Here is a 16,833-nt window from a genome sequence, read left to right on the forward strand (position 1 = left end):
TGTGGCCTGCCTTCTTACTGTCTGTCAGGGGAGAGAGAGAAATGGTGACAGATTCCTGATGCTGGAAAGCAGTTTTTGAAGTTGTCTGTTAAGGTGATCCAGGAGGAGGGGAAGAGGATGGAAACAAGATGAAAGATGAGCAGCTAAGAATACATGAATATAAGGTATCAAACCTAGAGGAGTTGAACAACCCTGAGGTGCGATAAATAGGAAAAAAACTACAGAAAAGAGATTTTTGTTTTTAACCATGAAAATAATATTTGTTAAAGTTTTTCACAGTACTGACTTTCCAGTATTTCATCATGGAAAGTTTGCTTTTTATTTCTTGTGTTAATATTAGCTAAAAACAGATTTTAAGTGTCCTTGGACAGCCCTTCAGCACTTTCTTTGACCTCCTTGGCTTCCTCCTGATTCCCGCTGCTTCCCTTTATAGATCCAATTAAACCTGTGTTGTGAACCTTTCTTTAACACCACGTCTCACCCTCTCCTCGTTGTTTATCGCTACTTTTTTTGTGCTCCTAGAGTATCCTGTACACAGAGCTGTCTGTAGCACTTAGCTCATACCATTGGAATAATTTTATCATCTGTCTCTTCTTCTTTACTAGGTTGCTGGCCCTTAAGGATAGGGACTGTCATAATTTCATCTTCCATCCAGCTCATAATTAGTTCTTGAATGTTAGTTAAGTAAGTAAAATCATAGAAATTGTCAGTATACTCTGTAGATACTGAAATCTTAATGCAGGCATGCTTTAAGATAGAAACATTGGAGGGGTACCTAGGTGGTTCAGGCAGTTAAGCATCTGGCTCTTGGTTTTGGCTCAGGTCATGAGTTCCAACCCCACGTTGGGTTCTGCCCTGATGGTGTGGAGCCTGCCAGGGATCTCTCCCTCCTATCTGACCCTCCTGGGCTCATGCTGTCTCTCTCTCTTAAAATAAATAAAACTTAAGAGACATAAACATTAGAGATTGTAGGTTTTTATATTTTAAAATTATCAAACGAAGGATAATATATGTTTTTCTCCCTAAAATTTGGCTTTAAGTGACTAGATTTCTTTTGGAAAACAACATTTTCCAGTTAAAATTGATACACAATTTTCAGTTGTGAAACTAAAATTTTACCACCTATTTTATTTTTTATTCTTATTTTTTAATGTTTGTTTATTTTTGAGAGAGAGCTCATGACAGCGTGAGTGGGGGAGGGGCAGAGAGAGAGGGAGACACAGAATCTGAAGCCTACTCCAGGCTCTGAGCTGTCAACACAGCCAGACATGGGGCTAGAACTCACAGACTATGAGATCATGACCTTAGCCGAAGTCAGATGCTTAACTGCTGGAGCCACCCAGGTGCACCTTACCATTATTTTAACTGAATGTTGGCTTGTTGACTATTTTTTGTCCTCTATTCTGTTGTCTAGACCAATGTTACGATAATTGGCAGTTATAGTAAAGCAGAGTTTAAGCAGCTAAATTACCAAAGGCATATAAATGTTTTTTCTCCACATCAGTTAGAGGTAAAAAATAATTTAAATTTTATTTTGGATTCTGATACTTTGGTAAGTGTTTTGCTTTATTTTACCCAAATCGAAGTCAGATATGATTATAGGCTGAAGGGACTTATATTGATTGAATAATCAATTATATTACTAAATAGTATAAATATAAATATATTTATATAAATGTAATTCATTACTATTTTTATTATGATGATGATGAAGGTAGATACTAAGTATTAGTACTGAGTAGCATATGCTATTTAAGAAACAAGAGGCATAGCTCCTTAGTTAATACATATTCTGCCATTGTCTGAAATTTTTTCTAGAAGCAATACTTTAACTAATATTAAAAAGTAAAAAGAGAACAAATCTCTGTGTTTTTGGTATTAAAAAAGTAAGGATTCAGGAATAGTCTAAGTTTAAAGTTACCTTCTTATATATATGTGTGGTTCCCCAGTTTTTTCTTTCTGTGCATAGTGGGAGGACTATTTTAGTCTATGTATAGACAAAGTAGAACAGGCCAGGTCTTTTTTTAAATATAAAATTGGGCCATGTGCAGAGGTACTAGTCCCAATTCAGTTGTTAATTAATGACAGATATGGCCCATAAAATTAACTTTGTTTCTTTGCTCTCCTTTTAAGGATTTTTTTGTATGAAAAGTCATTTGTTTTTGTGGTCTACAATTCATGAATAAGACTCTTTGTTCAGTTTAAGTGTACAGTACATAAGTTTTATAAATATTAGAAAACTAATTTTTATGTGATTCATACATTGGAAGTACTTCTTGTTGCTTTTTCTTTTAATTCATTGTCTTATCTGCAGACTAAGAAGCAACTGGTGGTGTGGACTTCAGAATTGTCTTTAAAGCTTTTTAGAATACAAATTTATTGGACGAAGGTGACCAGTTTGCCCTAGTCCATTCAGGAAGATTTAATTTCATCAGTGTGTTCCAAACAATAGAATACATAAGGATCCCATAGAGTACTTAAAAATACAGATTCTTGACTACCACTTCCCAGTGTTTCTGGGATCTGAATCAAGAATTTTAAATTTTAAAAAGCATTCCTAAATGAGTCTGATATAAATTATCCTTTGACCACCTGTTAAACACTGGTTTACGTAGTGTTAATACTGTTACTCTCACTTTTATAGGTCCCTTGGACAAGGCAGGTGCCCCAGATTATTGAGAAAAATAAAATTGGGAAATAAAGCACATAAAAAGTCATATATAATCCTATTATCCAGAGAAAAATGACAGTGTTCAGTTGATTTTTCTTCATACTTTAAAATTTTTAATTGGAGCTTAGTTGGAAGTTAGAAGCAGCTTTATATTATGCTATTCTCATTAACCTCAATTTTTTTACCATGTTATTAAAAATCATTAACATTTTCAGTGACTCCCTGAAAAAAACACATAAATATTATTCCCTTATATATCATTATTTACTTAACCATTCCTCTGTTGCTGGATGTTTAGGTGATTTCTAATTTATTTCTGATAAATAAGATTGGAATGAACATCTTTGTGGGAAAAACTTGTGTCTATACTTAGGATTCCACCCCCCACCCAGGGTTCTAAAATTATTTCTTAAAGCTTTTGAAACATACTTGCCAGACTGTTTGCCAAAAAGGGTCAGCTAATTAAAGTCACCAGCAGTAACCTGAAGCTCTCAGATTCAACCTTCACCAGCATTGAGTGTGTTTGTTAAAAAAAAAAAAAAAAAAAAAAAAAATTAAAAAAAAAGTTTTTTTTTTTTGTTTACTAGACAAGATGGTATATTATTACTTACATTCATCTCTGTAGTTAATCTGTGTTTATGTGTAAAATTAGTTTGATGTTTTATACTATTTTTTCAAGAATTTATTTTTAAGAGTTCTTGAAAAATCCGTAGTGATCTCTAAGGAAATGCCTTAGAGAAATGGCCATTCTCTTCAATTTTTCTCAATGGTTTGAGCAATTGATGATAAATATACACAGTTTCTTTTTCCCAGAGATGAGAGTATTAATAAAAATGCTGAATCTTCTGTTTTCTTTCCATATACTTTGGAAGTTAAACTATAAGCTGATTTTAATTATGAAGTTAATTCTTAATTAAGAAAACAAAAGTCTTCTGCACAGATGAGCAACATTTCAAATGAACATCTGTCAAAAATTTTAACTGGTAGTAAGAATGTGAAATATTAAAATTTTACCATTCGTTCATTGTCAGTAAACCTCTTCTAACTACATATTCTTCTATTTAAAATTACTATTATATTTCTTAATTTCAGACATAACTCTCCTTGATTTCTTAGTTTATCAATTTTCAGGAACACCAACAAAATTTGGAGATATCCTGGAAAAATTAGAGACCATTCCTCTTGTCCTCTCTTTGCAGTATTTGATACTTATATAATTATTTTCATTTCTTGTATTTTTCCCTTTGTTATTTTTAAATAAGAAATGTAAACCTTTATCTCTGTCCTGTTTAGTCACCGAAACTGTATGTATGGGTTTCCCCTTCCTGTGCTGATTTCTGGAAGCTGCCTCCAGGCAGAAAGCCTTGGAATGGTGAGGGCACACCTCATTTGTTTCTTCTTGCTTGAGATCACAGTCCTGTGTTGCTTGTTGTTACAATGCCTGAAAATACCTGTTTCTCATATTTTATTTCCTTTTCTAGTTGCTGGTGGCAGGGAGATAATTTGAGATCCTCATGGCTAGATGTTGAAGTCTTTTAATGACTCCTTAATTGTTAAATCCAGTGATTGTTCCAGAGCCCTTAAATCAAATTCTTTGGAATGATACTGTCAAATTCCCCTTCTTTTGAAATTTTCTTCTCTTGATTTTTTAAATACCACTTTTTCCTGTTTAGCTCTTCTATTTCTGACTTTCCTTTCTTCCTTTTTTATTAGATTCTCTAACTTTGGTACTTTAATTATAGTAATTGCAATAATAATTATAATAACAACAACAGTAGAGGTCACCATATCAAATCCTGTGCGAACTTTATACCTATATTTGCATTTTAATTCATAAAGCAACTGCTTAGTATTCTCCAGGGCTCTGTTTTCTTCCTCCTCACATTTTGTATACTCTAGTCTCTAAGTTATTGACCCCACCTGTATGCTGATGACTTACATTTGTATTTTTAGCCCTTGTATCTGTACTGAACTCCCCATCCTTATATCCAACAATCTGTAAGCATTTTCAAAAGGCGCATCAGTCTAATACAATCTGAATGGAATCCCTCTTTGCTTCTTTTTATCCTATTCTTTATCTTTGCATTATTTAATCTGTAGTTAAACACACAAACAAAACAAAAATATACTTCGCATAAGCAAACATACAGTCTGTATGTTAATGTAACCTCATTATTTCTTCAGTCTGGCCCAGCTGCTCCATTCCTACCATCCTGGTCTCATTGTTGCTTTCTTCATCTTCTGTCTGTACCTTTGTACCAGCCTAACTGCGCTCCGCCTCTACTTGTGTCCCTCTGTAATGTTTCTAAATTTTAAATCAGAATGTACTTCCTGCCTTAAAGTCTTCAACCCTCCTTTTTCTGTCATTGCTTCTCCTTAGATCTCCCTCTTGCTGCTGCTTTTACACACACTAGGAGTCAGATCATACCTTGACTGTACCATGCTCTTTCCCCAAACTTTTGTTTGTGTTGCCTCTGAATCCCCAACTTTACCTGGCTGACTCTTATTTATTCATTTCTAGAACTCAGTCACTTGTTTCCAAGTCTTTTTCCTTTTAGCTCCTGCAGCGTCCTATGCATAGCTCTAGAGTCGTGTCGATTATGAACATAAATGAGCTTTTGTTTCTGTTTCTTTTGCTGTATCACGACATCCTAGAAGACAGTACGTTTTTTAGTTCATGTTTCTAACCGGAGCACCTACCTAACTAAGTACTTGACTCCCAGTTCATTTTATGATAGTTTCTTTTATTATTATTATTATCATTACACTTCTTTTAAAGTTTATTTATTTTTGAGAGAAGAGGAGAACATGAACAGCAAAGGGGCAGAGAGAGAGACAGAGAGAGAGAATCCCAAGCAGTCTCTGCACTGTCATCGTAGAGCCCAGTGCAGGGCTTGAACTCACAAACGGGTCAGATTATGACCTGAGCCAAAATCAAGAGTTGGTTGCTTAACCGACTGAGTCATCTAGGCGCCCCTAGATAGTTTTTATATTAAATGGTAATAAAACTGTCCATCCTTTCCCAAGACTAGAAATATGGATGTTTTTCTAGTTTCTTCTTTCTTTATCACATGTAGCCAGTTCCAAGTCCTTGAATTTTGCTTTCACTTGGGCATTATGTGTTTGTATTTTTTTGTTCACATGTTTGTTCATTCAACAAATTTCATTAAGTGCTACTGTGTTCTAGGCAGTGTATTAACTATACTGCTTGCTTAACATTGCATTGAATTTGTAGAATTTATGGATTAATTTTTGCAAAAATTGCATGTTTACAAGTTTACTTTTTCATTTAGAAACAGGTTTATCTGAGTAGATAAATATAATTTTAGGTACCTGAGGAAGATTTTGTAAGTTCGTATTCCTCATTTTTGGTTTTGTACATTTCCTTTAAAGCTTATATTCTTTTCCTGTTGTGAATGAGGTTTTTTACCTTGTTACATTTTCCACTTTGTCATTGCTCATGCATGAGAAACTTTCAGATGATCTTTTATCTGGCCAACTTATTAAATTTCTTAGTAGTTTATATCGACATGGATTTCCAGTTATTTGTTATGTCATTGAAAGATATCAGAGTTTTTTTTCTCTAGGTATTTATGAGTTTAATTCATTTTTTGTGTCTTAGTACATTGCTTAGAACCTCCAGTATAGTGTTGAATAAAGCAGTGATACTTGGCATCCTACTTTTATTCTTTTAATGAAAATGCTTCTTATCAATCCTTGCTAACCCTGATATTTTATTTAAACTTGTTTTTAAATATATATTTTTGAGAGAGAGAGAGAGAGAGTGCATGTGCACAAGCAGGGGAGGGGCAGAGAGAGGGAGACAAAGAATCTGAAGCAGGCTCCAGGCTCTGAGATGCCAGCATTTTGGCTTTTTTTCTGATTTACAGAATTTTCTGATTTTTCTGGTTTAGTTAATACAGTGCTGGATATGATTGTTAATGTTTTACTTACTATATTTTAATTTCTAAGTGAGGTTGGTTTATAATTTTCTTCCATTTATTTCATCTCTGTTTTTGTTTTAGAATAATGCTAGTTTTATAAACTGTTAAAACATTTCAATTTTTTAATGTTTATTTATTTTGAGAGAGAAACAACGTGAGTGGAAGAGAGGCAGAAAGAGAGAGTTGAGAGAGAAGCCCAAGCACACTCCACGCTGTCAGCCCAGAGCCTGATGTGGGGCTTGAACTCACAAAACTGTGAGATTATGACCTGAGCTGACATCATAGAGTTGGGCACCCAACCAACTGTAGCACCCAGGTGCCCTGAAGCATTTTTTTTTTTTTTTGCTCGCATTAGATGATATATTGTTATTTTCTTTACATAAATTGAGGAGAAAACATACAATCAGATCCATATTATATGGATTACATTATTACAAATATGTAATACAAATATATTACAAGGCATTTAGGGAGGTGTGTTTTCTTACCCAACAGAAAATTATCTGAAACCTACCTTCAAAATGAAATCAACTTGTTTAAAAAGCTCTATCCCTGGCTCCTTTCTTGTTTAGAATGTATCCTGATTGTGACTGAAGTATCAGTAAAAGGATTAAACAAATTCTGTCTTATGAGGCTAACATTCCAGGTGTTCCAAAAAATCATATTCAACACATTCTTCGGCTGGCTCAAGACCCTTGGGCCATCTGTAACCGGGAACTCTAAGGTTGGAGGCCCCTAGGTGTTGGCAGTTTTTTTAATTAGAAAAACTTCAGATTTGAACTGTTTAAATAACCGGAATTAGTCATTTCTTAAAGATGCAATAGAATTTTCCATGAACATCTTTCCATTTCAGAAAATGGCTGTTTCTTGGCATCTTTATTTCCCTAAGTCTAGTAACTTATCAGGAGCAAAGTAAGAATTCTTTTAACACCTGTTGAATAAATATTCTCTAGATAAGGTTCTAGGAAATGATTCTCTAGATAAGGTTTGTTGTATTAACAGAGTTCATTGTAGTCAGAGAAACATTGTTACCTTGGCTGATTCACCAGGGTATGGAATTTCTCTGGAAGAGAAATACTACATGGAAATCTGTCTTCATGGATAGATTTTCTTCAGAGAAAGATGCTGTTGGTGGTAGTCTAAATTCACAGCTAGCATTTAAAGGAAAACAGTCTAATTTGTATCATTGTGCGTAATTACCTTGTGTAAAATGACCAAGGGTAATCATTTTATGTATGTATTCATGTTTGGAGTTATTTTACTGTTCTCTCTTTTAAATCTTATTCTGTGATTTGGATTCATTATAATTATTTTATAGGTAAGTGATATTTTAGAAGTTAAAGTACTCTGACTCAGTGTATTCATTCACGTTTCCCTTTTTAAATTCAGTATTTTTAAGTGTTCATAAAACTGGGTACATTATAGTTGTAATTAAACATCTGAATATAATTCTCGTATTTATATAGTAAAGCAGTGGTTCTCAGGCAAGGTCAGTTTTGTACCCAGGGGACATTTGACAATGTCTGGAGACATTTTAGTTGACACAGTAGGGGAATGCTACTATTATCTAGTGGGTGGAGGCCACAGATGCTAGTAAACATTTTAAAACACACAAGATAGCCCCCACAGCAAAGACTTATCAGTCCCAAAATATTGTGCCCAGGTTGAGCAACCCTGTTGTAAAAGGAAAGATAAATATACAAATATGAATACACAGTATAAAAAGGTGTTCTCAGACATGTGCTTTTTTCTACAGTTGTTAGACTTCTAACTTAATACAGTAATATTGTCCTTATGCAAAGTGTATGAAGAATATTCTGCTCTTGACTGACATCTAGTGAGACATTTCAAAATAAAAGGTAAAGCTGGAGGTTGAGATTAGGCATGTAAATCAGTTACTGCTAATGCGTATTTTTCCCACTGTTAGGAAATTCACAAATAAGGAACCTAGAAAGAGATTAAATGATTTGTTTATGGCAACTGAGAAATTATAGCTGTATAAGGTAGTAAATTCTTAGCTGAAGAATTACATCTCCTTTATCTTTCACTTATATATTCCTGATTTAATATTAGAGCTTAGAACATAAAAATCTTTCTTTTGATAGTTTTTGGAGTTACCCAGGTGTAAGACTTTTTGTATTTTAAAAAAATTGCCTAAAATGATAGACTTTTAGAAACAAAGGAGACCTGTGTGGTTTAATCTGATTCCCTCATTTATAGACATTTAAAAATTCAATTTCAGAGAGATGAAGTGATCTAATCCAAGTATTACAACTTGTTAGTGCCAGATCTTGAACTGGAACCCACAGATCCTGACTTTTAGTGCATGATTCTTTTAGGGTGAGGAAAAGTTACTAAGTACACTTTGGATTCTGTTTGAAGCTTTTATGTTTTTTTCTTTTTTTTTTTTTTTTTTACCAAATCATGAATATTAATACTATTATATTATTTTTCTTTAGAAAGAACATATACACCTGTATGCATGTTTTAAATAGATTTGTATGTATTTTCTGTGTCTCATGTTTTATTTAGTTTTTATTTGTAACTGTTATGCCAGTTTAAACATGAATATTTCACATTTTCCACAGGCAACGACACCTCCAAATCAAGGACGTCCAGATTCTCCTGTCTACGCTAATCTACAAGAACTGAAAATATCCCAGTCTGCTCTTCCCCCGCTCCCTGGGAGCCCAGCAATTCAGATTAATGGAGAATGGGAAACTCATAAAGATAGTTCCGGGCGTTGTTATTACTATAACAGAGGAACACAGGAAAGAACCTGGAAACCACCTCGTTGGACCCGGGACACAAGCATAAGCAAAGGAGATTTCCAAAGTCTGGGAGACCAAGAGGTATGAGTGATTAAGGAATCAACCGGTGACTTAACCAAACTTTCTCTGTTTCTATTATTCAAGACAAAAGAAGTGAATAGGTTTGTTTCTTGGTATTAAAATGGTAGAACACTTGAAACCTCTAAGATACTAAATGTTCCTTTCAGGTTTCGTTATATTAATGCTTGTTACTTTCTAATGTCTAACTAATAGACAGTAACTAACCTTACAATGTGCTTACAAGCTCCAGAATTAACTCCAAGTGGCTTAGTGCCAGTAGCTTCCCTCACGTTATAAAAGATACTAATTCAATTATTGTTATTGCTAAATCAGTGACTTTTTTTTAAAAAAAGGAAAGAAAATACAGATATGACTTAGCCAAATAAATAAAAGTAAAGTTATTAACTGGTTAAAACAGACAGTTTTCGATATTGGTTTGCTATGGCTACTAAGATGCTTCTCAGCTTTTGTCAGAGGTACAAGGTCACTTATTTTTTATATGTAAGGAAAATAAATAAATATAATTCCTTTGCTATAAATGGGCCACCCCTGTAAAGTATGACCATTCACTCTCAAATCGTTATTTTCTCTATCAAATGTTCATACTACATGACCCCCTACAGCTCTTTGAGGCTGATGCTGTGAACTTGGCCAGCCATGTTTTGAGTAACTCTCATGTACAAAGTCTGGAAGGATTCTTTGGGACTGTTCAGACATGCAGGAGAGGCTTGGGTAGAATTGATAGAACAGAGTGAATTTATCCTGTTTGATAGATGGAGGCCCCTATACCTGCATAGAACACCTTGGTCTTATAGGAAGAAACTGGATTGTGTAATAAAAACAGAACTCCAGTCACATAGGAACTGGAAAAATCAGGTAGCAAATGTTGTATTTAGCAGGATCTGAAAGCTTTTTGTAGTTAATAACTCCTCTTCTTGTCCTATTTTTCAGTAGGTTATTTATAGCTTTGGTTTGGTGGTAACTTGTACTTTTTAGTGTTCAAGAATGTGATCAAGAATAGTGAGAGAAATTTGTTCATGTGTTACTATAATAAGAAAAGTGTTGGGAAAATTGTTTGAATTGTAGACCTAGAAAGATTTAAAATTACATTGTCCTGTGTATGAATAAAAAGTAAAATTTAATAATTTGGAAGAATGAAGGATTGAATTAAATTATAGAATAATTTAAAGTACACATAGGAACTTTAAACTTGATTTTAGCTTTCTGTTTTAATAAATAGAGTGATTGTATATCAGTCTCAACTTATACTACTAGTCTCTACACAAATTGTTTCAAAATAGGGGGCGCCTGGGTGGCTTAGTCGGTTAAGCGGCCGACTTTCGCTTAGGTCATGATCTCGCGGTTCGTGGGTTCAAGCCCCGAGTCGGGCTCTGTGCTGACTGCCAGCTCAGAGCCTGGAGCCTGTTTCAGTCTGTGACTCCCTCTCTCCCTGACCCTCCCCTGCTCACGCTCTCTCTCTCTCTCTCTCCTAGAAATAAATAAAACATTAAAGAAAAAAAAACAAAAAATGTTTCAAAATAGATATTTCCATAGTAGCTGGAGCACATTTTCCAGTAACCTCTTAGGAAAGATTGCATATAGGATGTAATATGGAGACTATGTGTGTGAAAATGTTTATATATTTTTTAAATGTTTATTTATTTTGAGAGAGAGAGAGCGAGAGGGAGAGGGGCAGAGAGAGGAAGAGCAAGAATCCCAAGCAGGCTCAGCACTCTCGGCATAGAGCCTGTCGTGGGGCTCCATCTCACAAAGCATGAGATCATGACCTGAGCTGAAATCAAGAGTTGGCTGCTTAACTGACTGAGCCATCCAGGCGCCCCAAAAAGGTTTATATTCTGCTTTTATGTTTAATTGATAGCTTGCCTGAGTATAGAGTTTTAGGTTGGAAATCATTTTTTCTCATAATTGGAAAAACACTTTGAACTTCACTTTATGGCGATATGGGTCAGCTGCTTGCAGGGAGTCTCCAGTGTCAGAACCATTAGGTCTTTCCTTTTAGACTTAATGAGTCCTCATAGAGGTCTTAAAGTCTGCAGGAAAGCCAAGGTTGCAAGGGTCTTGGTAGTCAGCATTTAGTTTGCGTATAGTCCCTCAGTCTCTCCCCTTTCGGCTTGGTACCAATGTCCCAGTTGTGCATGTTGTCTTCCAAATCAGAGTCTTACTGTTTTTCCGTCTTAAGAGGGAATGAAATCCCTGTACTTCTGCTGGGAAAAGAGAAGGGTGAACATCTAGCATTCAGGCCTGAAGGAAAGGGATTCTGGCAATTTTAGTGCTCATTGCAATACCCTGCCTTCCCCCCAGTTCAAAGAGGACCTAATACTGTCAGTTCCTGAGCCATTTGAAGATTCTCATCTGTAAAGTGGTTGGATTTTACTTCCTTCTCCAACTCCACCTCCTACCCCCACCATTTTAGACTTTGCTCTTTGCAGATAATTTAGTCCTTTGTTCATCTGAGTCTCAGCTTCCAGAGTTTTGTGACTGTTGTCTCTTCTGTTCTCCCTCTTCTTGGGAGTTTAGGTCTTTTATTAAAGCATATTTCAGTACTTCTAGTGGGGATTGAGAGGAAATAAGTGTTCAATCATCCATCTAATTCAGTCTTACTATTTTAGTGTTTAGCTAGAACCAGTTGTTCTCAGCTGGAGACAGTTAGTCTCCATGTCTGGGGACATTTTTGGTGGTTAAAACTCAGGGAGGGCTAGTGGCATTGAGTGGGTAGAAGCCAGAGGGGCCTTCAAACACCTTATGATATACAAGAAAGCTACCACAATGAAGAATTAGGTCCTAAATGCCAATAGTGCTTCTGTTGAGAACCCTGCCTTATAATAACGTGCATGCTTATCAAAGTCTAAAGTTAGTATCTTCTTGCTCTTTAAAGCCATACGAGAACCATGTGCTGTTTGCTATTGTCTTTTATTTCTGTTTTTAGCTCCCTCATTGTTCTACGTGGTAACTCTTAAAATTTGCCCTCATATTCTTTTTCTCACACTCCTTTATGCAAATTAGATATCTTGGATAACTTTTGTCTTGGATAACTACTGTCTTAAGTATGTGCTTTTAAATTTGCTTAGTGAAGATTTATTAGTGATAGAATCTAGTTTTGTCTAGAAATTTAATTTTCCTCATTTTTTAAGAATACCTTTACTTGATATACAGTTCTGAGTTGACTGTTTTTTCCTAGTTCACTGAATATTTTATTCTCCGGTCTTCAGGCTTCCATTATTGGTATTGGAAGTTCAGCTGTCAGTTTGATTGTCATTCCTTGAGAAGAGCAGCTCATCTCTTCTTGCTGGCAGCTCTTAAATCTCTTTGTCTGTAATTTTCCTATGTTGTGATTAGGTGAGGGTATCTTCTTTATTTCCTGCCAGGGTTTTCTGGAGGTTCTTGAATTTGAGGAGCCTTATGAGTTCTAGAAAAGTCTTGGTCATCTATATATAGCCTCTGCCCCATTTCCTCTTTCCTTTCGTTCTGGAACTTTGATTGGTTGAATATTTAATCTGCTTATGTTGGTCATGTCTCTTGATTTTCCTTATACTGGTGTAATTTATCTCTAGGTCTCTCTGTGTTTCATTCTCAACTTTTAGATATAGTTCCTGTTCACTATTCTTCATCTTTGTTTTTACATCTTTTTTTTCTGTAAGTTTATTTATTTTGAGAGAGACAGAGAGAGTGCAAGCAGGGGAGGGACAAAGAGAGGAAGAGACAGAATCCCCGTCAGGCTCTGCACTGAGAGCCCAGTAGGGGTTCAGACTCACAAATGGTGAGATCATGACCTGAGCTGGGATCAAGAGTTGTATGCTTAACCAAGTGAGCCACCCAGGCACCCCCTTCTTTATTTGATATTAAACCAATCCTTGAATATTAAAAACATGCTAGTTTTTATCTGGGGGAGCTGTTCATCTTATTACTTTGAAAAGTTTTAAACCTAAAGAGTAGAATAGTGAACATCCATGTAGTAGATAGCCTTTGTCAAGATTTACCAGTTTTAAATTTTGCTACATTTGCTTTATTTCTCTCTCTCCTTTTACCCTCTACCCTCCAGTAATTTTTTTCTGAACCTTTTAGATAAGCCAACATAATATTTTATTTTCTAAGTATAAGGACATTCCCCAGCAAAACTGTTCTGGGTTTTTTTGTTTGGTTTGTTTGTTTGCTTTGTTGTTTTTTGGTGAAAAGTAATTTATCAATTGGTATATTATTTAATATACAGTTAATCTTCAGTGTTTCTCACTTGTCAAGTAATATCCTTTATAGTTGTTTTCCTACAATAAAAGATTCAGTAAGGGATCAGATATTTAATTTGTCCTATCTTTTTTGTTCTTTAGTCTTTTGTTTCTTATAATTGTAGTATATACAGTCTTTAAGAGTCGGATTATGCTGCTTTTCTGCTGACTCTTATGGTGTTTTGTTTCACATCTTGTCCAAGTATGTGTGTTTTAAGATGAGATTATAGTTCATATATAGGAAGTCTTTGATGCTGGGATTTACAGTCTGTTCCATCAGAGCAGATTTGCTTTTGTTTCTGCCAGGAAGTTAGTATCCTGTGAACATTTGAAACTGAATTTTCAGCTTTCGTGTTTACAGGCCACCTAGGTAGTAGTAATTTGGATTGCATGAAGACTGATTTATGGGTGGAGATTCTCCCATTTTCCCTCATTTATTTGGGAAGATCCCCATGATTTCCTTTGTGTGGGATAAAGGGACAAAATTTGTTTCTGGTTCACTTGATAATCTGAGGGTATAATTCTTGGGGGTCCCAGTTATTTATTTTCAGAGGGGAATCCTGTTAGACTCCCTACTTTTGGTAGTCTTGAATTCTGTTTCCCAATGCTTTATGACTTTGAAAACTAATGTTCTAGTTTGGGGTTTGGGAAATGCCTTCATAGAGAAAGCTGGTCTTTATATCTACCTGTCTTGATTCTTGCATCTACTTAGTTCTTAGTTCTGAGTATTTCTTAGTCTATCTGTTGGCTTCTTTATGATGTTTTAAAAAATTTGGGGTGCCTGGGTGGCTCAGTCCACTAAGTGTCCAACTTCAGCTCAGGCATGATCTTTACGGTTCACAAGTTTGACCCCTGAGTTAGGTTCTATGCTGACAGCTCACTTGCTTAGATTCTGTGTCTCCCTCTCTCTCTACCTCTACCCTGATTGCGCTCTCTCTCTCTGTCTCTCTCTGTCTCTGCCTCTCTCTGTTTCTCTCAAAAATAAACATTTTTTTAAAGAATGTGTTAAAAAATTTAATATATTGAGGGTGCCTGGGCACCTCAGTCAGGCTCTGTGTTGACACAATTCCTGCTTGGGATTCTCTCTCTGACCCCTCCCCTGCTCATTCTCTCTCTCAAAATAAATAAACTTAAAAAAAATTAACATTTTAAATTGTTTTAATCCAGGTACCCATTTTAGTACCTACATGTCATTCCCTGTATATGGAACATCTATGTAGCCCCCTATATTTCTACTAGGCCATCTTTGCTGCAAAATACATACCCCAAAGTTACTGAGCCAAGTATCTTGTTGAATGGAATTATGAGTATAGTGCAGTTAACATTGATAATGCTTGCCAAAAATAATCTTAATTTTATTTAGTTGCCACTAAATATCTCTTTTCTAGCAATAAACAATCAGGATCTTAAAGGTACTCCTGGTTCTATAGAGTAATAAAACACATTGAGATACTAGAGGTTTCTTTTCATGGAAGAAAAGAGTATCTTACTGCACAAAAGTTGGGAAATTATGGGAGCATTTTGTCAACTAGAAAGTCATATTTACGAAAAAAATGATTTGGTGACTTTGTTACATAGATTAATTTTACCAGTTTGTTTATTCAGGTATATTTGACATATAATATTATGTTAGTTTCAGGTGTATAACATAATAATTCAGTATTTGTGTATATTGTAAAATGATCACCACAGTTAGTCTAGTTAATATCTGTCACCACTTTTGGTTAAGAATTTTTGGTCTTGTGATGAGAAGTTTCAATATCTACTCTCTTTGCAACTTTCACATATGCAATACAGTATTATTAACTGTGATTGCCATGCAGTACATTATATCCCCATGACTTACTTTGTCACTGAATTTTATGCCTTTTGTCTCCTTTGCTTATTTAACCTGCCCTCCCCACCTCTGGCAACCACCAGTTTGTTCTCTGTATCCGTGAGCTTGTTTTGTTTTGTTCTGTTTTGTTTTGAGGATTCTACTTAAGTGAGATCATATAGTATTTGTCTTCTCTTTTTGACTTATTTCACTTAGCATAATGCCTTAAGGTCCATCCATGTCACAAATGGTAAAATTTCATTCTTTTTTTTTTTTAATGGCTGAATAATATTCCACTGCATAGATTTCTCTCTTTCTAAAAGATTTTATTGTACTTTGCCCACATGAACTTATATTTTAAGTAGTCTCAATTAAGTAAAAATAAGTCCTGATTTTTGCAATAAATTTTCCATTAAAAAAACAACAACATTCCTGTTACAGAACATATATAGCTCACTTTATGCAAGGCTTCTGTAAAGCTGTCTATGTCAGTTTTTGTGTTATGTTATTAGTATGTTTATGTCTTTAAGTTACTTCTAAAATATTGAGAATCTACACATTTTACTATTTTAGACCAAATTATGATGGTAGAAAATGTAGTCAGAATAAGTAAGATTTAATTGCAGAAACTATTTTACCTAAAAGTGACCTGAGAAAGGTCATTGTGCATGAGAGTTAATCTAGTAAATATTTGTTGAATGAATGCTGCTCACATTATGGTGCTTCTTGTTTGAAAAAAGCAGACATTAGGCTTTCTAAGTCTTAATCGCTTCTGTGTCTGGATTCTCTCATGCTTTTATATTTTTATTAAAAAATTATCTTTTAATGTTCATTTATTTTTGAAAGAGAGAAGAGAGAGAGAGAGTGAGAGAGAGACCGAGTATAAGCGGAGAGGGGCAGAGAGAGAGGGAGACACAGAATCTGAAGCTCCAGGCTGTGAGCTGTCAGTACATAGCCCAATGCAGGGCTCAAATTCACGAAATGTGAGATTATGACCTGAGCTGAAGTTGGGAGCTCAACTGACTGAGCCACCCAGGCACCCCTCTCTCATGCTTTTAAAAGTAAAGTATACCTAAGTTATTTCCATACTGAATGTTTTCATCTCTTTATCATGTTTGAATTTTTCAGTACCATTTTTTCATGTTTTGAAGTTTAGTTTCCAACCATCTTTAATAAACATTTGGTTGAATGAGTTAGGAAATCTTGCCAATAATTTAGAACATAAAATACAGTAATATAAAACTAATGTCTCTCCTCTCTCAGTTTCACACATTAAAAAAAAATTCAAGACCTATTTATTGAGCACTGTTGTTGGCCAGACATTTGGCTA

At 35.0% G+C, this 16,833-nt stretch overlaps 1 protein-coding gene across 4 annotated transcripts in view; it reads left to right on the forward strand.

Moving 5' to 3' along the window:
* The window catches only part of ARHGAP12 (Rho GTPase activating protein 12), a 120,572-nt gene that overhangs the window by 56,372 nt on the left and 47,367 nt on the right, over positions 1–16,833 (forward strand). For all 4 annotated transcript variants that reach the window (XM_039248666.1, XM_039248667.1, XM_039248668.1 and 1 more), the window contains exon 4: positions 9,204–9,467. In XM_039248666.1, coding sequence (XP_039104597.1) covers positions 9,204–9,467 — 264 coding nt within the window. The remainder of the gene's footprint in view (positions 1–9,203; positions 9,468–16,833) is intronic.

This window comes from Hyaena hyaena, unplaced genomic scaffold, assembly GCF_003009895.1.
Source record: "Hyaena hyaena isolate Hyena2069 unplaced genomic scaffold, ASM300989v1 scaffold_314, whole genome shotgun sequence".
NCBI classification, from domain to species: domain Eukaryota; kingdom Metazoa; phylum Chordata; class Mammalia; order Carnivora; family Hyaenidae; genus Hyaena; species Hyaena hyaena.